The sequence below is a fragment of the Camelus bactrianus genome, chromosome 27 (genome assembly GCF_048773025.1).
Source record: "Camelus bactrianus isolate YW-2024 breed Bactrian camel chromosome 27, ASM4877302v1, whole genome shotgun sequence".
Lineage (NCBI taxonomy): Eukaryota > Metazoa > Chordata > Mammalia > Artiodactyla > Camelidae > Camelus > Camelus bactrianus.
Genome location: NC_133565.1, coordinates 14,454,189 through 14,479,508, shown reverse-complemented (window position 1 = coordinate 14,479,508; position 25,320 = coordinate 14,454,189). Strand labels below are relative to the sequence as shown.

The 25,320-nt window shown below is 46.2% G+C and overlaps 1 protein-coding gene and 1 non-coding gene across 5 annotated transcripts in view; one reads left to right on the top strand and one right to left on the bottom strand.

Moving 5' to 3' along the window:
• ENTREP2 (endosomal transmembrane epsin interactor 2) overlaps positions 1-25,320 on the top strand; it is a 273,224-nt gene that overhangs the window by 99,535 nt on the left and 148,369 nt on the right. For all 4 annotated transcript variants that reach the window (XR_012502598.1, XR_012502599.1, XM_074353932.1 and 1 more), the window contains exon 2: positions 10,824-10,880. Coding sequence is in view for 2 of the 4 variants with exons in the window: in XM_074353932.1 (XP_074210033.1) it covers positions 10,824-10,880 (57 nt within the window). In the remaining 2 variants the exon portion in view is untranslated. The remainder of the gene's footprint in view (positions 1-10,823; positions 10,881-25,320) is intronic.
• TRNAP-AGG (transfer RNA proline (anticodon AGG)) lies at positions 14,222-14,294 on the bottom strand. Its single transcript has one exon. It is a non-coding gene; the product is annotated as a tRNA-Pro (tRNA).

The following is a 25,320-nucleotide window of genomic DNA, read 5'->3' as shown; positions in this document are numbered from 1 at the left end:
TTAACTAAAGTAGTCATTTACAGTGTGTCAGTTTCTGCTGCACAGCACAATGTCGCAGTCATGCATATATATACACATATTCGTTTTCATATTCTTTTTCATTACAAGATATTGAATATACTTCCCTGTGCTATGCAGAAGAACTGTGTTTTTATCTATTTTTATATATAGTGCTGGATTGAAGATTGATGTTACAGAAACTTACACACTTGAAAGCAAGTGGCTTTCACCTCCTCCCTAATTCCAGTTTCCCATCATTTCTTGTGTTTTCTTCCAGAGAGACGCGTTTATGTATACACCACCATCCATGCACTCCTTTTTGTTTACACAAATGGGATTCACTCTCTGCACACGGGGCTGTGTTTTGTCTGTCAGTTATTTATCTTTGGACCATTCCACAGCAGCACAAACAGATCTACATCCCATTTCATAATGCATGTATTCATGTTATGTGTAAATATCAAAGCTTATGTAACTAGCCCTTTATTATTTCCCCCTGGTTACAGATCTTTGTGGTAAACAGCCTGTGCAAACGGCCTGGTGTATATCTGGCTATCCATCCACAGGCTAAATTCTCGTCATTGAGTATGACTGTGCACATTTCCTAATTTGAGAGGTTTATGAAATTGCCCCCAAGGAAGGCTACAGCAGTTTATACCAACACTGATAATGTTCAAGAGGAACTTTTTCCCCTCCTTTGTCCTGGTCACCCACCACTGGGTTTTATCAAACTTCACCAACAAACATTGGCAGTCTGATAAAGATGTTTGTTGGCTTGCTTTAAAAAAATTAGAGTAGGTTTAAGCATCCCTTTATCTATTAATTGTCCATTAAAATGTGAACATCCTATCAGAATCCTTAGCCATTTTTACCTATTGAGTGGCTCCTTTTCCTTGTTAACGTGTATGAACTCTGTAAACTAAGACAACCAACCTTTTGTTTATTGTGTGTATTATAAATACACAAGTCAGCTGGGGGCCCCACTTTGGGCTGGAGGCTTCTGGTGGGGGTTAGGTCTGTGCCGTTTGTCCATTCTGAAATCTAGGCTGATGGGGCTGTGGCCACCTGGGCTGTGTCCTCTCTCGGCTGGAAGCAGTACACGATGCCTCTGGAGGCTTTGGGTTGGTGCGCCCCCACCTCCCATGGCCAGAGCAAGTCCCATGGCCAAGGCCAGTACTGGGTGAGGATGGTACTCCACCCACTCTGTCCAGAGGCCCCCACATCACACGTCACAAAGCCTTGTACTTCCAATATGGGGAGGCCCTGAGATTGAGAGAAGTAATTCCGTGTGCCACATACAGGTGCTTTGAAGAACATAACATTTAACGTATTAATTCTTTCTAGCAGGGCTCCTAATTCTGTGTTGTGCCTCAGAAGTCTGACTCCTCTTCAGAAGATGTTTTTAAGATTCTGCCATACTCTTCTAGGATGTCTGTGTTTTGATTTATGTTTTCCTTCTTGGTTCCTCTGGCATTGATTTTGGTATAAAAAGTGAGGTAAAAATTAAGCTTTCTTTCTTTCCAAGTATCTAACCGTGGTCCCAACACTTTTTTTTTTTTTTATTATTGGATAGGTTTTCTTTTCCCCTTTTTATTATTTGAATGAAAATTGCATGAAATTTATATATCACTTAGTTCTTCTATTTAAAGAAGTGAACTTCTGGCCGTCTAATAATGAAGGATTTTATGTTTTCAGTTGGTGTTTAAGGTTTTCCTGATACTGCTCCTGCCCATTTCCTACTGGTCTGTTCTAAGACACTCTACCTTTGTGCTTGCCGTTATAAATGGAATCTTTACTTTTATCCTCTTTTCTAACCAGTCGTTTCCTGCCTGCCTGTGGAAAAGCCGTTTTCTCCTGTAGTTTACATGTTAATATTCCTAACTGTGTGTAAGTGAGGCTCGTAACTTCTTTGTCCTCTACTTTTCTCACCTGTGCAGGGGGGCACGGAAATCACACGTGCCTTTTAGGGTTGTCAGGATACAAAGAGGCGAAATATAAAACCTTAGAAAGTGTCTGGTATATAGTCAGTGCTCAATAAATGTAAGTAGTAACGTACTTTCTTCATATGTTGATTTTCTAACCAGATGATTTACCGAATCCTCTAATTTTTTTCAATCAATTCCTCTGGGTTGTCTGGTTAGAGAAGCGTATTGTTTTCAAGTAGCACTAATTTTGCTGCCTGTTTCCAATGCTCATAATTTTTCTTTCTTCCTTTTGTTTCATTTTATTAGCTATTTGCTTTAGTTTTCTACTGCTAGGTAACAAATTACCGCAAGCACAGAGGCTTCAAACAGCCCAGGTTGACGGTCTCACAGTTTCCATGGGTCAGGAGCCACGCATTTGAGTAGGGGCCCTGCTCAAGGTCCAGAGGCTGAAATCTGGGAGAGGCCTGATGCATCCTGATCAGGAGCCTTAAGGGAAAGATCTTCCCACACTCCTTCGGGTTGCTGGCCAGACTCATTCCTGTGGTTTTCTTGCAAGCTGTCAGCTGGTCGGGGACCTCCCACCGCATGGTTCTGCAAGGCCAGCAGTGGAATCTCCCTCCTGCTTCAAATCTTCCACTTCAAGAAGGGTCAAGACTTGATGAGGTCAGGCCCGCCCAGGAGAGCCTCCGTTTCAATTAACTCAGAGCAGATGGATTTGGGACCCAAGTACAGCCGCGGAATCCTTTCACCTTTGTTACATGGCGTAACCTCAGCACGGGACTGAAATCCATCAGACTCATAATCCCGCCCATACTCAGGGAAGGAGCGGGGCGGGGATGGAGTTTGTGGGATGTGGACACTGCGGGGTGGGCACCTTGGGGACCGTCTCACTAGTCTGCATGCCACACCGGTCTTTCCAAATAATTTCAAATAGAAGTGGTGGTTGTGGGCCTCTTTATCTTGTCCTATTAAGTGGAGAATTATTTTCATGAAAAATGGAGAGTGAATTTCATCAAATGCCTTTTCTGCATCTACTGAGTTACCGTATTTTTCATTTTTGTCATATTAATGATGAACTTTATTACTATATTTCCTCTTACTGAACCATCTTTTAATTCCTGACATGAACCCCTGGCCTTGTTCTTTATTCTTCAGAATGTGCTGTTAAATTCTGTTTTCTTTCATTTCATTTAAAAATTATGTTCCTCTGTTTTTAAGTAAAATTGGTCTCTTTTCTATTCTTTTGATATTTTACAGGTTTGTAATTGTTATGCTGATCTTTGTAAAAAAGGAATTTGGAAAGTTTCCTGGATTTTTCCCTCTTTGCTCAGAAAGAAATTTAAATAGTGTGGGAAATCTCTGTGCTTTGAAGTTTGTGAAGAATTTGCCTGTGGCTGTTTGACCACTTTCCCTATTTCTTGGTATCAATAGGTACACTTAGTTTATTGATTGGGAGGGAATCAATTGTAGTAATTTATATTTTGCACACCACATTAGTAATTTATATTACTAGTATAAATTGATATACCAATACAGCACAATACAATAGTAATAAACTAATACAAACCGATATAAAATTGTACTAATACTTACAATTTATATTTTAGAAAACCATTTCTGATAACCTGGTTGCTGTAGATTGAATGTTTGGGTACCTCTAAAATTCACATATCAAATCCTAGTCACCAGTGGGGTGATATTTGGGAGGTGATTAGGTCATGAGGGTAGGGACCACATGAGTGGGGTTAGTGCTCTCTTTTACAGTAGAGACCCTAGGGAGCTCCCCCACACCTTCCATCCACCATGTGAGGACACGGAGAGAAGATGATGGTCCTTGAACCAGGAAGTGGATCTTCACCAGACACTGATCTTCCTGTGCCTTGGTCGTGGACAAAGGACATGGTCCTCGAGGCACTGCACGTCTCCCAGGGCCACCACCTTATCCACAGACACATACACAGTGAACCAAGGCCCAGGCAGCAGGCAGCAGGCAGCTGGAGCCTAGGCGCCAGGGAGCAGGTCAGAGCAGCTCAGTGGTGGCTGCAGCAGCCGGATGTCCTGAGCACGGACATCCACTTCATAGCGAGGTTGGCGGGGAGGGCTCACCTGAGATCTCCACCTGAGCCACAAGGTCCTTGGAGACCATGATGTTTCCACATCCTGGGTGCTTCTAGGTTACTGGCAGAAGGACAACTCTGTTGGGAAAAATTTCTCCATCTGGGGTACATGGAACCTCACTGATGAAGACCAAGCAATGTGTTCACCACAAAAGACTCCCAAGAATGTAGGTATTAAAGCAAGCAAATTGTAGCGAGTGAGACACGATGAAGGACAGACTCAGCTGCCTTCCGGTAACTATGCCCCTTGGGCTCTAGAGCGTCTGTATGTGAAATAGTCAGAAGTAATTCAGGACAGGATCGTAAAGACGGCATGCAACGAGAAATGTCCGAAACAAACAGCTGTATTGGGGGAAGGTAAGAGTAAGACTTCTAAATACAGAAAATATAACCATTGAAATTTTCTAAACAGATGCACATGTTCAACAGCTGATCAACATGGAACATTCATCATCTGAAAAATACACCTGAAGAAATTATTCAGCACAAAATACTGAAAAGCTGGGTATGGAAGACGTGAAAGAAGAACTGAGGGGCTTGGAGGGTGGAATGTGAAGGATCAGCCTGAGGCTATTGGAGTCCCCAACAGAGAGCATGTCAGAGAAATGATATTTGAAGAGATATTAGCTAAAAATTTCCAGAAATATGAAATGAAAAAAAAATACATTTACAGATTCAGAAGCACGGTGCATCTCAAAGAGGATAGATAAAGGCACACATAGACATACTATGCAAAAACTTCAGCGCACAAAAGGCAAAGAGATGATCTTAAAAGTCTTTCAAGATTGAAAGCAGCATCGCCACTCAAGGAACAACAGTTTGAAGGACAGCCAATGTCTCGACGGCCACAGTGGAAGCCGGAAAGTAGAATGATATGTTCACGCTATTGAGAGAAGAAATGGTCAACCTAGAATAGTGTATCCAGGCAAACTATTTCTCAAGCTTGAGGTGAAGTAAGAAATTTACAGACGCACGAAACATGGGAGTTTGCCACTGAAATATCTGCACTAAAGGAACTTCCATATCAAGCGTTCCTTACTTTTGGCAGAGCAATTGACTGCAGTCTTTGGAGCCCTTCTCAGAATAAGATTTTAAAAGGCATGAAATAAAATTATTTATATAAAGTTGCAAGGGGAACTAGTTATTTTAAAATATTTTAAAATCAAAATATTTTTTTAAAGTGTCATAGGTGTGCTACTTTATTAATGTTTTAAATAACCAAATCCAGTGGTGGGTCTATCAACTACCCTGATTTCAGAGTAATCACCCTGGCAGGAGACTGCCTCTTACAGGGCAGAGCCAGGATGAGTGAGTTTGGTACCAAGCGCAGATGAGCTCCTTTGCATCAAGGAAATACACTGCAGTAGAACAGGCAGTGTGTGTCTCAACTCCGATTTTCTGTCAACTCATGAGTCATTTATAATATTTATAAGTGTTTTACGTTCACTTTTTTCTTTCTGGGGCACCTTTGTCATTGATTTATCAGTTTGCTGCTGACGAAGAGCGAATGGAAGCTCTAGAGTCATGGAGGAAGTTGTGGAGGAAGTCATTTGAGAAGGAGAGTGGCTTTCCTGGTGCAGGTTCTGAATTCGATGTACTGCTGTGCGGAGGGAGTTGGAACCACAGGCTGGACGTGAACAGCTGGGAGCAGGATGGGGAGTAGGGGATCGTTCTGAGAGGAGGAGGTGGACGCCATGGAGGGGATGCCTGTGAAGACGTGCGTGTTTCCCGGAAGGGAGCAGAGATGGACACGGAAGGCTGAGAGCTGGCATTCCTGAGCCTGGCCACGTGGCTCCGGGGGGACCCAGAGGACAAACGCCATGTAGAAAGAGAAGAAAACAGAGGTGGGGTCGAGTAGGAGGCTCAGCTAGTCCGTGAAACTGAAGGGAGAGTTTTGCCCACGTGGTGCAGGTCTGCAGTCTGAAAGGCTGTTGAAGTTGGGGGTCCGGAGACTTGTTTCATTTCAGGCAGCTCAAAATACCGTTGCTCTGTTATTGCCACAACAGTTCTTTCTCCGGACACGTTGTGAACACTGGCTTTTTAGTGGTCAGTTGGTACCACTGGAGCTATTGGGCGCGCCGGCCGTGTGTCTTGTGAAATGACTTAATTGGCTTGCAAGTCTGCATTCTAGAAAGACTTGCTTCTCTCCCCGAAATGTAGCATTTACCATTTGCCTTTGAACTGGATTTGAAGAGCTGAAGAAGATTCCCAGTTGGAGGCAGTGAAAGCGCTTTTCCATCGTGGAGACGAGATGTGAAGAGCCGATTTCTTCCGGGCGCCGGTGTCCGGGCAGCGGCACCAATCAAGTGGGAAGACCGTCTGCTCTCAAGATGCCATTCCCTTCCTCGGAATCTGTGAGCCCCGCTGATGCTGTCTGCTGCAGGAAGCGCTTTCTCATTTCCAATTTTATCTCTCGCCTCTCTGTAGGCGGAGTGGGGAAGTGGAGAAAGCACCAGTTGGCGTCCTTACGACTCACAGATGCTGGAAAGTTAAGCCTCCTCTCGGAGCAGTATCCTGCCTTCTCCGTTCTTCTCAGCTTTTCTTTCACAGCCACTTACTTGTGTGTTACTCTTCTCTGACCCTCCCCTCTTCATTTTCTTTGCAAACTGGGGACTTTGACTCACAATATTGGCAAATTAAATGGGACAAGGGTGTCTGGAGATGTGGTAATTTCACGGCCAACTAGACTCATGACCCTGTAGCTCCCAGGCGTGGTACAGAATTACTGAGATGGGAGAACCTGCAGTGTAATCCTGCCTAGTGGCTGGTGTTGAGCAAATGATAGTCCAAGCTAAGACCTGATCGTTTCAGAGCAGGGATAGGTTCCACTTCCCTGGTTGCCACGGGGACTGGAGCCAGGTGTCCTCAGGGACTCCAGGCACTGCGGCATCTGGTCTTTGAAAGCCTCCTGCAGTCCACTCTAACGTGGCCCTCCCTTGTTAGAGCTGGTGCTGGTGTTTCTGTACTGGGGACAGAGAAGTCTGCTCTTCCTGGGAGCAGACATGGAGAGAGGGGATATTTGGGAACAGTGTTCCAGCACCCTCCTCTGGATGTGTCAGTGTATGAGGAAGCTCGGGCTGCAGAGACAAAATGTCAGAGGCTGGGCAGCTTAAACAGAAATTTACTTTCTCACTGTTCTGGAGGCTGGAAGTCTGAGCTCAGGCTGCTGGCATGGTCAGATCTGGTGAGGGCCCTCTCCCTGGCTTGTAGACTGCTGACTTCTCTATGTCCTCCATGGCCTTTCCACGCTGTGTGCATATGGAGCGAGAGATCTCTTCCTATAAGGCCACCATCCCACCATGAGGGCCCCACCTTCACAACCTATTCTAACCCTAAGCACCTCCTAGAGTTCCCATCTCCAAATGCCACCACACTGAGGGTTAGGGCTTCAGCATATGGATGTAAGGGGTGGGGGGAGACACAGACATTCAATCCATAACAATTCAGTTTCTGTTGCTGACAGCAAATTACCAGAAACTCTGCAGCTCAACACAACACCTGTGTATGACCTCCCAGATTTCTTGGGTCCAGAGTCTGGACGCAGCTTAGCAGGGTCAACTGGCCAGGGTCCCATGAGGCTGCAGTCAGGGTGTTGCCAGGGCAGCAGCACTTCAAGATGCTGTCTCTGGGGAGGATCACTGGATAGCGCATCATGTCACACGCCAGGGGGAGGCCTTATCCAAGGTCATGGTATAATCTTGGAATCTGCGTGCCTCACTCACTGAGTTGGATGGTTTTAGTTTTTGCCTCCGTAGAGGGGAATTGGATCCGTTCCCAATTATAATCACTAGTGATATTTAGAAATGTAAATTATCTTCAAGAAGCAAATTGTCCATGTTTGTTGTAAGTAAAATTACTTGAGGGGATTTGTCGGATGATAACTTTATAATGAAGACGGGGAAAAGTCAAGAATTTTTACTGCAGCCAAAGATAAGTGCTATTCATTTCCTCTATGGTTATAAACTCCTGCTCTTTGGAGGTTCAACAAAATCCTTGTTATAAGCAGCTTGGTCATTAGAGAGATCTGATAGTTTTAGAAACGTCAGCTGAGAAGATAAAGGGGTTCCATCTGAGCATTTTAGAAAAGCCTTGGGGTTCTGGGGTAGTTTAAGGATTCAGTGGGACCCCACAGACTCTCGAATTCGTAAGCTCTTCCTGGACGAGGGGCCATTGGGCCATGTCTCGACGGACAGGTGAAATTGCATATGGCAGAGACAGGAGGTGGGGGTGGGGCCTGAGTGTATGTTTTCTGGGAGATAGTCCTCATCCTCCATCCAGGCTTAGTCTGAGCGAGGCTGGTGTTGGTGTGAAAGGAGATGGGCGGTCACTCCTGAAAGTCAGTCCTGGGGACATGGCAGGGTCAGAGCCGGGGCCCCCAGAACTTGGCCATCAGTCTGAAGGAAAAGAAAGGGTGGGGACTGAGGCAGGGGGCCCGGAGGGTTGGGGTGACGGGAGGGAAGACAGCCTGCAGGGTTTCCATGCCAGCGCTTGTGTTTGAGAAACGCAGTGGCTTTGGTGCAGGCACTCAAGGTGCCCAGAGTGGACAGTACTCGAGTGGAGGTGGACATCGGAGACGAAATGGGTGTGGGTCTGGTCGGTGGCACCAGGGAAGTGAGGTTCACCTGGTGGAGGTGTCCAGTGTGGCTTCGGGGGAGGGGCAGAGGTGGGGAGGAGCTGAGCGCAGGTAGAGGTGATTCCCGGCGGGTGAATCTAGAGCGTGCAGGTGGGGATGGGAGTGGGAGGGAAACACGAGGAGAGATGCTGAGAAGCAGAGCTAGCTCAGCTCCACGCCTGACGGCCCCCTGAACTGTGCCCCGAGCTCAGATGAGGACTTGGGATTGGCAGAAACTTCTGACTCACCAAAAGAAGGCTTGGGGGTGGAGAAATGAGATCAGGGTTTGAGATGTGGAGCGTGAGGTGACGGTGAGAGCCCTAGCACCCTGTCCTCATGAGAAAGGGCAGTTTCATCCGACTGGAAAATGATGCGAGGGAGGTCATGTATCCAGACAGGAGGAAGAATTCATCACCGGAAAGGGTGTTCTGACAGATCGAGTGTTGGATTTGGAAGGGCGCAGGAGGGGAGAGGAAGGTTGGAGAGGCACTGTGGAATGAGAGTGATGCAGACGTGGCCTCGGAGAATGTGGGAGAATGTAGGCAAGGGTTTCTGTAAATAATACTTGTCAGCACTGGCTGTGTTTGGAAGATGCACGTGCACTGAAGAGAGGATGGTAGGTTTGGGATCAGAGCACTGATTAGCTCTTGTTCATTTTTATTTGTTAATTTGTGTGTGTGAATAAGGTTTAGAGTCTTTCACATAAAACTTCTGTTCCGGATGTTTTTGGAAATCTCTGAGGCCAGCATGGCACTGGGTGTGGTAGCAGATGATGGTCTAAGACTTGATCCCACTGGGGTCTGTCACCAAGGGGACCTTCAGTAGCATGCTCGCCTCTGGGTCCAGGGTCAGTCCTTTGGGAATCCCAGGGGATATGCAGCCCAGCCCCTCCAGCCCACAGTGGGAATTTGGGGTGATGTATCATTGCAGGAGACCTCGTATGGAAACACCAGGACCTTACTTACAGGGCGCCTCTGGGAATATTGCCTTGTTGAAGGGGAAGCTGCAGCCGCCACCTCCTCACTGTGTGGTGGGATACTGGGGGTGAGGGAGAGGGGACAGGAGGAGGGGTCCCACTGTGGAGGGCAGAGGTGACAGAGGGAGTCTGGGTGGAGGAAGTCACGAGTGCAGGTGCATCTGCGGACATCTCGAGGTGGACAGTGAGGGACAGCCTTCAGGGGAGAGCTCTGGGCTGGGGAGGAACCTGCAGGAGGCATTAGCAGATGCTGTTGGAGGAGCCTGAATGGTAGATGGGTCTCCAAGGAAGCTGTGGGGAGAGGAGGGAAGGCCTGACAGACCAGAGAGGAGGGGAACCCAGAGAAGCGAGGACCTAAAGGGGCGACACGGAGCCTAGTGAAGAGGGCACCTCGGCTGGAGGATGGGGGCAGCCCCCAGTCATGATGACCCTGATGGCCCTTGTCTGTAGTACTTGGTGAGCCTTGGGTGACCTTGGTAGAAGAGTGTCTGCAGGGGAGTGGGGGCCAAAGCCAGACTGCGGTGGGTGGGGAGCGGTAGTGTCTCCAGGGTCTGTTGGCCCTGGCTGGACGCCGGGAGCCCGGGAGTGTGGGCATCAGCCAGTGTGGGTCTCACGTGCCCTTGGGAGGTGGCCCAGCCCCAGAGAAAGGAGGGCCGGGAGCCCAGCATGTTTCTCCTGAGAGTCAGAAGACCCAGGGCACTGGGGGAACCGGGCAGAGGGATGACTGCTGGGGAGTCCTGGGGGAACCCCCTTGGGGACCTGGGGGCCTGGGAGAGGGGCGGGCAGCTCAGAGCCTCCTCGGTGGGTTGGGGGCCACGCCAAGAGTGAGGGGCAGGCCCTTGCAGGGGCTGGAGGACCCCAGGGGGTGGGAAGACAGAGGGAGACTGTGGGCCTGCCGTGCCTGGAGCCCACACAGAGAAGGCTGGTGGTGGGTGACATGTGAGTGGGACAGCACCGCCTTTCCGCAGAGTAGTGTGTCCAGTCCTCTCTGTGATGTTTAAATCACACAGCTAAGTATCTCAGAAGACCCGAGGGAGGAGAAGAAAGCTGGTGGAGGCTCTTTCAGAAAGAGCATTTGCTCTCAGCTGCTGCACGCAGAGCTGGTCACCTTCGGTGGCCCCGCATGGTGGCTGCAGGCTATGAATGTGCCATCCTCGGAGGTTCCTTACCTTCCTGCTCTCTCTGTCCCCCAGGTGCTGCTGTCTGGACTCATCGGCGTCGTCTCCTGGAAAAGGCCCCTTTCCCTCGTGGTAAGTCGCACCCAGGTGTCTGCGGTGGCCTTGGAGCAGGGCTGTCTACCTGCGGAGGTGTGAGCGCTGGCAAGGCGATGCCCAAGAGCAGTCCAGCTTCTTTGCAGACAGCGGGAGCCCTAGCACCCTGTCCTCATGACCTCCCAGTGCAGAGGCGCGTAAGTAGTGACCGCCGCGCCTCGCGCTGGCCCCCGGGAGAGCATCGCGCTGTTGGCCGCAGGTGCTCACGAGCGCCCTTTTTGTTCGTTCTGTGCTGTGCCGCCTTAGAGGACACGCCCCCCAGCAAAGATATCACAGTAAAAGCAGAGGCAAGTGATTTCTCTAGACCGGTAATCATGTCCGGGCACCTACATGTGCTTATGCGTGATACACGGACAGAATGTGTCTTATCTGAATTCCAGAAATGCTGGCTTTTTTGTGTGTTTAGGAGACTGTGAAGCTCAGTGCGGTATTTCTGTTTATCTGGAGAGACTGTATTTGAATGGAAGGCTGAAGAAAGGGGACCTGTAGCCCTTTCTCCCGGAGCTGGGGCATGGTGCTGAGGAGGGCAGGTGGAAAGACGGTGATGGTTTTTCCATCTGAGAGGCACCCCAGGCGAATTTGCGTCTATTGATTCATGTGTATGTTCTCCTCGGTGCGTGCATTAATGTATTTATGTCTCTGTGTCAGGACTAGAGGAAGAGGTTTTCCGGGATTTGATGGATAATGAAAAAGACGGCGTGACTCCTTCCCTCTTTTGTAGTAATCAATTATTTAAAATCTCTTCTTTAAGTGATGGGACTTTGGAGATAAGGACATGTACTAAATATTAATGGAAATAGAAAAAAACCCCACAAACCTATCTGTTGTAAACACCTCCTCCTTCACTAGAGTAACTGTGACATCCTGAAGAGGTGTCGGGAAGGAGGAGGGATTTAATTCAGTGGGCCTCCTCTTCTACTATATCTTGAGAAATTTCCTTAAAATTTTTTTATACTGAAATTTTCAAATAGGCACAAAAGTAGAGAGACTAGTATAATGGACCCCCATGTGCCCACATCCGTCATCAGCAGTGTCAACATTCCAGTCTTGTGTCACCCAAGCCTCTTGCTGGATTATTTACAAGTAAATTGCAGCTCATGTACCGAGAAGAGGGAGGTGGCGGCAGGCATGTGGGCCATGGGGCCCGACACTGGCTGCGCTGTGGAGTGGCTTGGGTCATGGAGACAGCCTGCTCTGCCCCTCCTCCTCGGCCCCCCAGTGCAGACACCTCCTTTGGGTGGGTGTGTGGGACGAGAGGGATGGTGCACATCTCCTGGCCCCCCTTCTCGGTGCGCTGGCCCTGGCCCTGGGATGCAGGTTCTCACGGGACCCGTCATCTTACCGCAAAGGATGTGTGTGCTCACCACTGCTGAGGAGTGGGGCCTTCTTGGGGAGGGGGCTCAGGTGTGTCCTGGGGGGCACTAGAGCAGTAGGTGGGATCTCAGGCCTCGCCCGAGGAGAGTGGCACCAGCTGGAGCCACTGCGGCAGAGCTTCTGAGCGCCCAGGTGCCAGCTCGCTGCTCTCCAGGGTGCGGTCCCACTGACTTGTTACCTCCCACACTCCGGGAGGAAGAGAGAGGGCTCCGCCAGCTTGACTGACTGCTCCTCTGACTTAGGGGGCGAGGGCCTTGCTCAGGGTCACACCAGCTGCTGTGACAAACTCCAGACTTCATGTCTTAACACAGCGCATACAGAGTTTTTGTTTTCTTTGGATAAATACCCAGAAGTGGGATTGCTGGGTCATATGGTAAGTCTATTTCTAGTTTTTTGTGGAACCTCCATACTGTTGTCCAGAGTGGCTGCACCAATTCACAGTCTCACCAACAGTGTATGAGGGGTCCCTTTTCTCCACATTCTCACCAACATTTGCTATTTCTTGCCTTTTTGGTAATAGCCAGTCCAACAGGTGTGAGTTGATACCTCATTGTGGGTTTGATATATGTTTCTCTATGAATCATTCTTTTAAACCAAGCTCCAATGTTAGCCTTTACTCTAATGATTTGTTTCCATTTTCCTGGAGTGTGGGGTGTAAGACTGAAGAAGCCCCTGTGATTATTCTGGTTCATTTCCTGTGGGCCACAGTGTCCACTCCATAATGACCACGAGGGTGAGTTGCTCTCTGTGAAGGGAGTGGTTGCCCCTCGAGGTGGATGGAAGAGGCGGTGTTGGGCCGCCACCCCAGGGCCCCCTCGGCCATGCCTGACACCCTGCAGGGGTTGGCTGGTGAGGACAGGAGTGAGGGGCCCATGCCGATGGCGGGGTGGTGAGTGCTGCGGTGGGTCTGTCTGCAGTATCTTCCCTCCCATGGGCTGGCGAGGGTGGGCTGGGCATGGCCTCTGCTGCATCTCCTTCCCCTTCCTCCCTTGGAGCCCATCAGACAGACGGAGTGAGATGAGGCGGGTGTGAGCCTCTGGTCCAGAGTCACTGCCAGGCTGCAGGGGGGCTTCTGGTAGGAAGGAGGAGGAGAGTGGGCAGCAGGCTGGCTGGCGGGGCAAGGATGGAGACTGCCCTTTGCAGGTTGCTGTGATGTGAGGGGGACCGGGAGGGGCAGGGGGATGCTGTGACTTTCCAGCCATAGTATTTGCTGAGAAAACTCGCAGTGGCTGTGCTGGTAGAGAAGATAGAAGTTCAGTGACTTTTATTCCATGTTCGTTTTTCACATGTGCTCAGTGTCGCCTGTGATTGAGATAATTGTCTTCCTTGCATTGAACTATAAAAGGCCCTCCATTATGCTCCATGGCAATTAAGATTCAGATTATATAGCTCTGATTAGGGAATTTTGGGAAATGATTCGGTGACACATCTTGTGATTGCTTATGTATCAATAATGGAAACAGTCTCGCACGTGATCACAAGTCGTACAGTAAGTAGCCCCCCGCCACGTCCATCGTCCCACTGCACATGGTTTGAGTTACTCATAGTCAACTGCAGTCCGAAGATATGAAATGGAAAATTCTAGAAATAAACAACTCGTAAGTTTTCGATTTTGTGCTGTTCTGAGTAGTACAGTGAACTCTGTTGCCTTTCCTCTCCGACCCCCTGGGATGTGAATCATCCTTTTTTGTCCAGCGTATCCCACCCATTGGTCACCCAGCAGCCCTCTCGGTAATCAGATCGACTGTCGCAGTACCTCGGTGCTGTGTTCAAGTGACCCTTACTTTATTAAATAATGGCCCCAAAGCGCAAGAATAGTGATGCTGGCAGTTCAGATAATGCCACAGAGAAGCCAGAAAGTACTTCCTTTATTTATTTTTAAAAAAATGTTTTTTGTTTTTTCTTCTTGGGGGGGTCGGGGATTCGGTATTTATTTATTTATTTAATAGAGGTACTGGGGATTGAACCCAAGACCTCGTGCATCCTAAGCACGTGCTCTACCACTAAGCTATATGCTCCCCTCAATAAAATGCTTCCTTTAAGTGAAAAGGTAAAAGTGCGAGGAATAATACAGAAAGAAAAAAATCGTGTGCTGAGAGGTTGCTGAGGTCTCTGGTGAGAACAAATCTTCTGTCCATGAAATTGTGAAGAAGGAAAAAGAAATTTATGCTAGTTTTCCGGTCGTACCTCAGACTGCAGAAGGTATGGCCAGTTCGCAATGAGTGCTTGGTTAAGATGGGAAAGGCCTTAAATTTGCACAGTAAGATATTTGAGACAGAGAGAGAGAGAGAGAGAGACCATGTTCACACAAATTTTGTTACAGTATATTGTTACAATTGTTCTATTTTATTATTAGTTATTATTGTTAATCTCTTACTGTGCCTCAGTTATAAATTAAGCTTTATCATAGCTACATATGTACAGGGAAAAATAGTATATAAGGGTTTGGTACCCTCTGCAATTTCACACATCCACTGGGGGTCTTGGAATGTATTCCCTGCAGATAAGGGGGGACTACTGTATACTTAAAAAATCTTGAGTGGATAATAGTACTGAGCTGGCCACTAGATTATTTGTAAGAACTAGTACTATTAAGAGACTAATAACCATGGGGTTAAAAACATTTTTAGATTTTATTTTTATAAATAACAAATTGCGGTTTATTTTGGTACAGTTTTTTAAAAAAGCAAAAAAGTAGACATTTTGAAAAGTACTGATCTGTAGGAAGATGAGTGTTGTACAGATCTGGTGATGTGTTCAGTACCGTTTGCATTTTGTGTTAGTGTTGGAGGAGTCTGGCTTTTTGGTTTACTTTTCTTGCTAAATGTTAGCAACCCCAATAGGAATGTATGTCAGTTAGGGTTCAGTCAGAGTGGCAGAAGCCCTAGGAGCCAATACCTGGGGGTCAGACCCTTCCGACCCCTGGTCTGGCCCCACTGACCAGCACACTGGCCACACCCACCTGGTCTTTGGTGATTAAGGGGCACCGCTTGGCCCCTGCCATGCTGGGATCCCATAGTCCTCACTGCATTTGGGGAATGCAGTTTGGTGGTTGCCCAGGCAGACCCACTGCAGTTTCCGACCTACAGAGAAGAGTGGCCACAGAGCTTGTCAAGGATGCTGGGCTCCCCTTACAGATATATCCTCACAGCATGGCAAAGGGTGGTTCTCTGGATCCTCTGGGATGGGTGAGCAGGTCTTCCAAGATGAGAGCACCCTGTCATTCTAGCCTCCTCAAGCCTGCAGGCCCCCTCCCCTGAGATACACCTGGAAAGTCTGGCATTTCAGCTTCACTGACTGCAGCCCACCTTGGGCTTCCTATTCCAGCCAACTAAACAAACGTGAGAGTCACTCCTCACTTCTCCAGCTAAAAGGTTGAAGGCCAGAATCTCTGCTTAGGGGGCCCAGATCAGTGACTCTGGTCCAATTCAACTGTATGTTCCTTCCACTTTGACCCTCCAGAGTCAGTGGTCAGTTCTTAGAGTGCCAGATCCAACCATGAGAAAGGTCTCCAGGCCACAGGTAGAGGAATCTGGGCAGAGCCTGGCACACTTGTGGAGTTAAGGAGAGCAAGCTGAGGGGCTGGGGACTTCAAGGTGGCTGGAGTGTTCAGGACAGTGTGTGGGAGGAGAGGCGTACAGAGGCAGGAAGCCCTGGGTATCTGCAGAGGGGGCCTTACCGGTATTCCGCCCATTGGTCCCAAGGCCAGGAAGGAACCTACAAGAGGGCTAGAGAGAGCAGTGCCAGGCATGAAGCCAGGCTTTCCCACCTGTTTTCCTGGATGGAAAACCTCATGAATCATTGGAAAAGCTGGTCAAATACTCAGTAGAATCTTGCCTCAGTCATGGGGTGTCATAAACTCCAGACTACATGTTGCTACAGGCCTGCCTGCCAGGTCTTAAAAACTGGATCCAAATGTCAAACAATCTCCAATAATTTGTACGTTTCCCAGAGCACAGTTCAAGAATGTTCATAGGAATACAGAAATATCCACCCAGAATCTTTTAAAAAAAGGACACAAATGAACCTATGTACAAAACAGAAACAGACTCACAGACATAGGGAATAAACTTATGGTTACCAGGGGGGAAACAGGGTGGGAAGGGGTAAATGGGAAATTTGAAATTTGCACCTCTTAGGGAGTGATGGAAATGTTAGGTATCTTGATTGTGCTGGTAGTTTCATGGGTGTGTACATCTGTCAAAATTCATCAAATTGTACATTGTAAATATGTGTTTACTGTACAGAAATTACACCACAATAAAGGTGTTAAAAAAATATCCACCCACCAAGACAACATGCAAGTGTCTGGCATCCAATCAAATTACTAGGCTTGCAAAGAAACAGGAAAACATAACCCGACATGACGAGAAAAATAAGCAAATTGAAACTGATACAGAACTGACTCAGACGTTAGAAATAGCTGACAAGGCCATTAAAACGGTTGTTACAACTGTATTACAGATGTTAAAAAGTAGAGACAGGAAGGTCTAAAAGAGATCAGTTGAGCTTCTAGTGAACTCCATTTAAGAGAGAAAAAATTCATTGGACAAAATTAATGACAGATTAGAGATAAGAAAGGATTAGTGAACTCAAGATACTGCACCAGAAATTATCCAAAATGTAGAACACAGAGAAAACAGAACTTTGTGAAAATGGAAAGATCATTAGTGAGCTGTGTGGGAAAATTTCAACAAGCCTGGTGTCTGTGGGATGGGTACCTAAAGGAGTGGGGATGGACAGAAAAAAACAATTTGAGAAAATAATACACAAGTGTTTTTTCAAAACTGGGTAAAAACTGTAAACCTGCAGACCCAAGAAACTCAATGTGCACAAAGAACAGGAAATATGAAGGAAAACAAACCAAGGTATTGTGGGGTTTATAACATACATATAGGTAAATTGTATGAAAAAATGGTATAGAGGCAAGAGGAGGGGGGATAGAGTGTAAGGTTCTCCAACTCTATGTGGTGAACAGGGGTAAGGTGAAGATGTCTGCCATAAACCCTGAAGCAACCACCAACATTTAAAAAAACTTTTAAAAAGAATTGGCTCATAAACTAACAAAAGAAATAAAATGTAGTCATAAAAACTACCCAGTTCTTCCAAAAGAAGGCAGAAAATAAAGGAAAGGAGGCACAAAGAATAGATGAAACAGCAAGGAGACAAGTAACAAGATTTCACAGCCCATTTGAATTCCTCCTGCACAGTGTGTGTTTATTTATCTTTCGTTTATTTTGCTGTAAGGCTGTGTTTCATTGTGGGATTTCTTAATATAGTGATTATTTTTCACTTTAAGTGGCTAATATTTGATCCCAGTCCGTGGTTTGTCTTTGTCTTTTAATTTTTAATGAAGTGCCTTTTTAAAAAATACAGAATCACATTAGCTTTTTATCTTGCAAAATCTGTTGGCTTTTCTTCTTATGTGGTTTCTAGGGTTTCTTTCTTATTTTAAAAGATCTCTCTTGCCCCACAATTCTGCAGCTGTGTATTTCTAAAACATTTATAGCTTAACTTTTTATGTTTAGGTAATTGATCCCAAACCTATTTTTGTATAGTGTATGAAGTTAGGTGCTCACATTTCCCCCTCCCCCCCAAATGGAGAGCCATTTCTCCAGCAGCATTTTTTGAATGTTCAATACCACATTGAAATGTCCTCCACTCTCTGTTGTTACGGACATGGGTGTGTTTATTAATCTCTATTTCATGAATCTGCTTGTCCATCTTATGCAATGTTTTGATTAGTCTAGCTTTACAGTAAATTGCTCTTGTTTTTTTCACAATTTTCTTGGCTACTTCTGTGCATATTCTCTTCAGTAAATTTTAGAATCCGTTTGTAAAGTTCTGTGCCAATAATGATTTCCTTCCGATTGTGGTTACATTGATTTTATAGATTACTTTCCGGAAAAAATGACATCTGTAATGTTGAGAGATGAGAATATATTTTCTGTTGTAATTTCTGGAAGGATAATTGTGTGTTGATTTTCTGTCTGATGACAACACACCGAAGTGAATTATGTAGAGCTAATGATTTGACTGTTGGCCATTTCAAGAGAAATTTTCTGAGGGACTTTCTTTCATTAAGTCACGAATTATATCTCTCCTCCTAGTCCTTGGTCTTCTTGAGTTTATGCTCCTTGGAGTAGGTGGAAGGGTTTCTCCTGCTGCAGGTATATAAGTTGATGCCCTGGAGTTCTTGACATTGTGTAATACTTTCCTTCTCTTTTTCTTTACTTCCTGGGATATTTCTTGTTCTGTTTTCTCGATAACTAACTTGGGCCTCAGCTGTACCCGTGCTCTGGTTTGACCCTCCTGGTGAATTTTTCATTCCGAGGACAGCCGTGGTATTTTTGGAGGACTCTCTGTTGTCCGCTGATTGCTGCTTGTTCACAGCACCGGGTTTGCAGCTGGCGGGGTCCTCAGTCTCTGGGTGCAGTCTCTTTCTGATGTTTTGAGTTTTTTAAAATTGAAGTATAGTCAGTTACAGTGTGTCAGTTTCTGGTGTACAGCGTAATGTCCCAAGTTAATTTGAATTCCCTTCATCAGGTTTCCTCCCCGTTTGGTCCCAAGAGGTCACTTGGTTTCTTGAGTCCTCCAGGTCCTTATTCATTGGATCTGTGTCACTCAGGCCATCCTTCATTACCCTGTTGGCATTTACAGAAGACGACTGAGTTGATGAGTGGAAGGGGTTGGTGTGGGTGGTTGCTCAGGGTCTTGTGTTTTTTTGGGGGGTGAGGCCCAGCAGTTCCTAGTCCACCCACCCACCTTGGCCTGCCCCACCTTGTGGAGGCCATCCTTGGGATTGGTGACGGTGGGGGTTCAGGTGGGATCGAATTCTGGCTTCCTGCACGATGGGATGGGCTTGGGAAGGCACACCTGAGTTTACTCCACTCGACAGAGCTGTCTTTCCTCCCCGTGCCTCCAGCTTCGATGTCTGTTGTGAAGGCTCAGAAGTGCCTGGGGCTGTGCCAGTCCTGGGCAGGTGATGGGGGTGATAGCAGCAATTGCCACCATTCGTTCCTCACTGTCCCTGCCCCGGACTCCCTGGTCAGGGCCACTCTGTGATGCGCGCACAGTGAGGCTCAGTCCTGCCCCAGGTTGTGCCTCCAGTTAGTGGCTGAGCTCGCTTTGACCCAGGCTGTGTGTTTCCGAGCCCATGCGCTTAACACTCGGCTAGAGTGTCTCCATCTGGCCGGCTCACCAGGACCACCTGAGGCACTGCGGAAACTCTTCCTCCAGATCCATCATTGACGTATCGGTTCCGTCCTGACAAGCGGGGTTGTAAACATGCCACATGCTGGGCCCTTTCCAGGTGTTCTTGCCACCTGGCTCTCTGATGCCTGGGTGGGGCACCTGTGTCATCCTGCCACCTGAGGAGGACCTGGGGCACAGGATGGTGTGGGGGTTTCAGTGGTGGGCCAGAGGCCAGCTCAGACCGATGGTCCCTACAGGCCCTGCACCTGATCACTGTGCCACGCTCCTTCCTGGAGTCCTTAAATTTATCTACCACCAAACCTCCTTCTTTAGTTCCGTGGGGCTTAAATCCAGCTTCCTTACACCTCAGACTGAGATTTACTGCAGCAGACGCTCAGGACCAAATAAAATGCTGTCATATCCAATTCATTATTTCATGGCTTCCTTTGCATTAGAAGCTGCCAAATTAAGGAAGATTTTTTCTTTTGTGTTTTCCTTTCTCAAAAAAGGGGGCTTCCAGCAGGCATTTGGGAGGTTCTTAAACTGTAGGGAGACTACTAGCCCTATGAACCCAGCGTGTGGCACTAAGAACTATGATCCTCTCGCCCACCCTCCTGGGCACTCGTCAGAGCAGTGACCGACCATTGGAACGTAACTCAGGGGAGCTGTCCCAGGAGTGGTAGTAACAGGAGTCAGATAATAATATTAAAGTAGGAGTCCCAAGTTTAGAGAGACCAGCCCTATAGATGTATATACTAAAGTGCGGACTGATTCTTACCATAGTGTCAGTTTTATTGGAAACCTAGACAACTGATGAAAAAAAATAGTTTTGATTGCCTTTCCATTCAGCTTGGACTTTGTTTTTTTGTTTTCCTCAACTGCAGTATTTAATGAGACATGCAAATGCCCAGGAACTGGAATTATATGATGCATGAACTTCAGCCTGGGTGAGGGTTTTTTTTTTCCCTCTCTCTCTTCATTGCTATGGTGATCGTTTTTTCAGTGTAAGAAAGCTTAAAATCTGCATGTATTAACTGTGCCCATCAGAAATTCAGCCCAAGCCTCACTATAGGTTTGTATGTTTAGCCATATTTTGTGGGGAAAAAAATGGATGAATCACTTTAACCTTTCATATGAATTATAGAAGCCCTGTAGGGCTTTCTTTCAAGCCCTGAATTGAGAGCAAATAGAAGTTTAATATGCTATTTAAAAATTTAGATGAGTTAAAGGTTAATATGTTTAATGTAAATGTATTTGGGGTCATTATTTATTCAGAAAATTTGTTATAAATCCACTCTGGGGGTTTCTTACAGTCAAGATCTGCCCTCTTGAATTCAAGAGAATGTATTTTCCTTGATCACATTAAAGATGAAGCTTAATGCTTAGTGCTCAAGAAGGTAGACTGTACCCGTATGTGCACTGGTCCTTGAATGAATGCAAAATTTTACTGTGTTAATAAAGCAGCTTATGTATCTAAAACCCCCTATCTTGCTTACAGAGATAGACTAGTGCACTTTGCTTTACATTTACTAATAGTATTAAGTTTAATCAGGGGAAGGTAGACTAACCAGAAAACTGAGACTGAAATGGTCTAATTAAAGTGGAGCCTAATGAAACCACTCAAGCCAAGTGAAATTTGAAGTGGTTCATTGAAAAAATACTCATTTTTTATTAAAACATGACATTTGTTTTTATTTGCTTAAATCACTTCTCAATGTAAATTCTTTTGTTTTGCACCATCAGACACACTCTTAATTGAAAATGTATTAAAACTTTACTTCTTGCAAGAGACAATGAGCGTGGATAAGAGATTGAAAACACGGTAGACAAAGATACCTAACACGGTCACTGTGTGCTTAAAAGCATAATGAAGTAAGTGCATCGTTTCAAATTGTGTCTGGAAACAGCTGTAATAGGCTTTCCCTGGTTGTTACCTCCGAGTGACTATTGAGAATCTTCTCAGAAAGAGTGAATTGTTCCCACAGCCCAGTCTGGGGAATGGTACTCTCTCCCTGAGAGGACAGAGACCAGAGGGTGACAGGGTCTGTTGGAAGGGCACTGGCGGGGAGGGGGTCGTTGATGGGGGCTCGGGACCTTGTGGAGTGCAGGCCTCCATCTGCAGGTATCCCCACGCGTCCCTCTGGATGGAGTCCTAGACTGTTCTGTGTGTATCTCTATATACAACTCGGGTGGTTTCTTGTAACCCACATCCCTCGGTTCATATGCCATGCGGTGAGCTAGGGAACTGGACCCTGAGACCATGCAGGATAAATGTCTTGAGTGTGATAAACCACTTGCTGTCCCCAGCTGTGGGCACCAGCAAAGTGTAAAGATGTTTCCACAAGAGTCTTCCCCACTGCAGAGGCTGTGTGACGTGTTTCCCAGTGCCCTTCAGCCAGTGACCTCTACGAGTGTACCCTTGGGCTGTTTCTGACTGATGGCCTGTTCCTTATTGTGTCTGTCCTGGAAACGTAAAGGACATGGTTAGCACACAGTAGGCCTCAGAACTGCCCAGTGGTGCGGCTCAGAGCCTGTGGGGCCACATAGCCCTCCAGATAATTAAAACACATCGTGCCGGGCACGGAGCCACGTGGTGAGTTGGACACAAAGAAGCACAAGATACGTGGTCTTGCCTTCAAGAAGCTTAGATTCTAGTTGAGGAAGTGATCAGAGCTGGAATACATAGCAAAAAAAATATTAAAATAGTAATATCAGAGGAAATAGTTGCAAGTTAGAACTTAATAAATTAAGAAATGATTACATATGATCTTTAAGAAAGATGAAAATCATCTTTGCATCTTAGAAAGATGAACGGAAGATGGCGCCTCCCAGTCCTGTTTGTATATCGGGCCACAACAGCTCTGTGGAACGAGTCTTTGCTGTTATACATGAAGGATGCATCCCGTCCAGAGACGATGTGTGATTGGCCACGGTCATGGGTAGTAGTCGCCAAAGCTGGGGTAGAGAAATCCAGGTCTGTTTGCTTTCAAGGCGCTTGCTCTTTTCACTGTGTCCTGCTGCTTCCTCTCGGGTGGCAGTGGGGAAAAGACTGATTCTGACTACCTCTTACAGGGAGACTGGACTCAGCCAAATATTGAGTGGACAGAGTTTGGGCAGGTGGGCTGGAGAGTGGAGTCCTTGCTGGCCAGCAGAATGGTATAAACAACGTTTAAGAAGCAAGAGAAATACAAGGTCCAAGGGTCCAGGAGTAAATCCAACTGTAGAAACTTAGGGGAGAAAAGGAGAGTTGAACCACCAGCCGGCTCTTGACTCTTCTCTCCAGCTTTCAGAGTTGTCGCCAGCCTGCACGAGAGCACTTCCAGATCAGGAGACGGGTGACCGCCCCACACAGCTCTGCAGGTCCCCGGAGGAGCTTCTTGTGAGCTTCCTGGTGGCATCTCAGTCACTGGCTCCTGAGACGCATTTTGCCCCGACGCTCGGCTGCTGGGGCAGGAAGACCTTCTGTCTCCCGGTCCAAGTGGTTTAAGCAGGTGGTCTGGGAGGCAGGGTGCCTGCTCAATGGAGAGTGGGAGGTGCAGTGGCCGGTGACATCCTTAATGTGCTTCATTGCTGCGTTGGCGATGTGACGCATTGTGTTCATGCTGCGTCTCAGAGGTTTCTCAGCCCTTTGCTTCAAGCGGTATGTCAGAAGCATCTCTCGTTCACAGGAAATGGAAGCTCTCCTGTCCAGTCCACTCTTGACAGGAATTGTCTTATGTCCACCTTGGAAATTCCTGCTGCCTCTAAAGTGCCTCCTTTCCCTAATGGACTTCCTTTGCCCTGGGGTCTTCATGGTCCTCTAATAGAAAAAAAGTCATTAAGGGAAAAAGAGTCTAATATGCTGAGGCAGCTCTAATAAAAGAAAAGTAATAAATGAAGTGTCACCAGATTCCAAATGTATATTCTTTCAGAAAGAAGGCAATTACTGTTAGAAAGATATAGCATTAGAAAAATTATTACAGCTGAGGAGTATGCGGTATGTCTGTCGGTGGCACAGTTAATTTTAAAAGTATTACCAAGCACACCAATCATCAGAATAAAATGCTGAACCACACTAATTGAAAGTGAATTTAATATGCAGTTCTGAGGCACTGTCTCTACTTACCCAGCTTTAAAAAATTGTAACTAATAGCCTATTAGTTATCAGATTTTCTTTCAAATGTCCAGCCTCTTAAATGAAGACTATTACTTATGGACTTTATCTTTGATCCCTGAATAATTTTATGCTGTACAATAAGTGATGGTAATATTGGAACATCCTCCATATCTTACCCTGATTTTTATATGTATTGAATCAAATTGCTGTAGGTTTCGATTTGTGTTAAAATACAAAGATTCTGTTTGGGAATGAAAAGATGACTCGAGGTTTCAAATTTGCTTGTTTCGCTCTTCACTTTGTGGGGTTCAACAAATCGGTAGAGGAATGGATTGAAAGTGGTTTAAAACGGCACTATATAGGCGTAATATTATCTGATGACCAACAGAAGTTTTTAAAATCAGTTGCATTGATTACCTGCAAATTGACTTTAAGAGGAAGAAAGAAATGATCTGCCTTTCTTATGCACGTGGTATCCTGACCAAATGCAGGCTGTGAGTGTTAAACCCTGCCCTGCTATGTGAGTGTTAGACTCAGATGATAGAAAACTGGGAAGTACAGGGACGTAACTGAGAAAGCAGTGCAGGGGCCTGCCCTGCTTCCAGCCGCTGTTCGCCTCACCTAGTCTTTCTCTCCATGACCCATAGGAATGTCTTCCTACAGCTCTGTTTCTGCCAGTCTCTTATTTCCATCACCTTTTGCTCTATTTGGATTTTATATTCTTAAATATACTCTGTTCATTGTGGATCATAGTATTGACAAATACAAAGTGGTCTTGTCCCAATTTTATGTTTTATTGTCTCGAATTGTGCCTAATCTAGAATAAAAGTGCCCTTATTTCCCTTTTGTTCAAATTTGCCTGATAACCTGTATTTTAATTTCTCTGTGACTTTTTTTTTTAAGTACAGCTCTTACACAAATCAATCTGCTTAAACTAGGGTAATCATTTATTGTGAAATCTCTTATTTATTTGTGAATTATTTCAGTTATTCTTTTTATCTTTCTGTTTTTACATGTTTATTGGCACTTCTGATTTTTATTCTGTTTTTTCTAAAAATACTGCTCTTGGTGTGCTTCACTTTGTGCAGATACTTAAAAGGTGGGCAGCTAGTTGTTTTTTTTTTTTATTCTAGTGGCAGCTGCATTTAAAATATAGTTCATCCTTCCAATTTAAAATTATGAGACGTTTATTAAAATGTTCTCAAGCATGAATATATGACACAGACACTGGAATGTAAGTAAAGCTGAGAAGCATAACTTTGAAACAGGCAGCTGAGCCTCGTACCAGCCGACACGTGGAAGGTAAGTTACCCGCTCGGGGCCTTCCTGTGGCCCCTGCCCCGTCTCGCCGCCTCCTTTTCTCCAGAGCAGAGATTTCAGGTTCATCACTCTTTTGCCACATAGATGTGTGGCCCTCTGAAACGTAGTATTTTTATTTCGTTTTTGAACTTTACATACATGGAATCACAATCAGTATTCTTCCGTGACTTGCCTTTTTTTCATTCATGTAATTGTGGGTTCGCCCATGTTTGTGCGTGTAGCTCCAGATTAATTATTTTTGGAATTAATGGTACGGGGTTCCATCACATGAATACATCACAGTGCATTTGCCTGTTTTCCTTACGTGGACAAGTGGATATTGACATTGGTTTTTTGTTATATATGAACTGAGCTGCTGTGAATGTTTGGATGCCAGTCTCCTCATGCCCATGGGCGAGGATTGCACTGGGCTAAGTACTGAAACGTGGACTCACT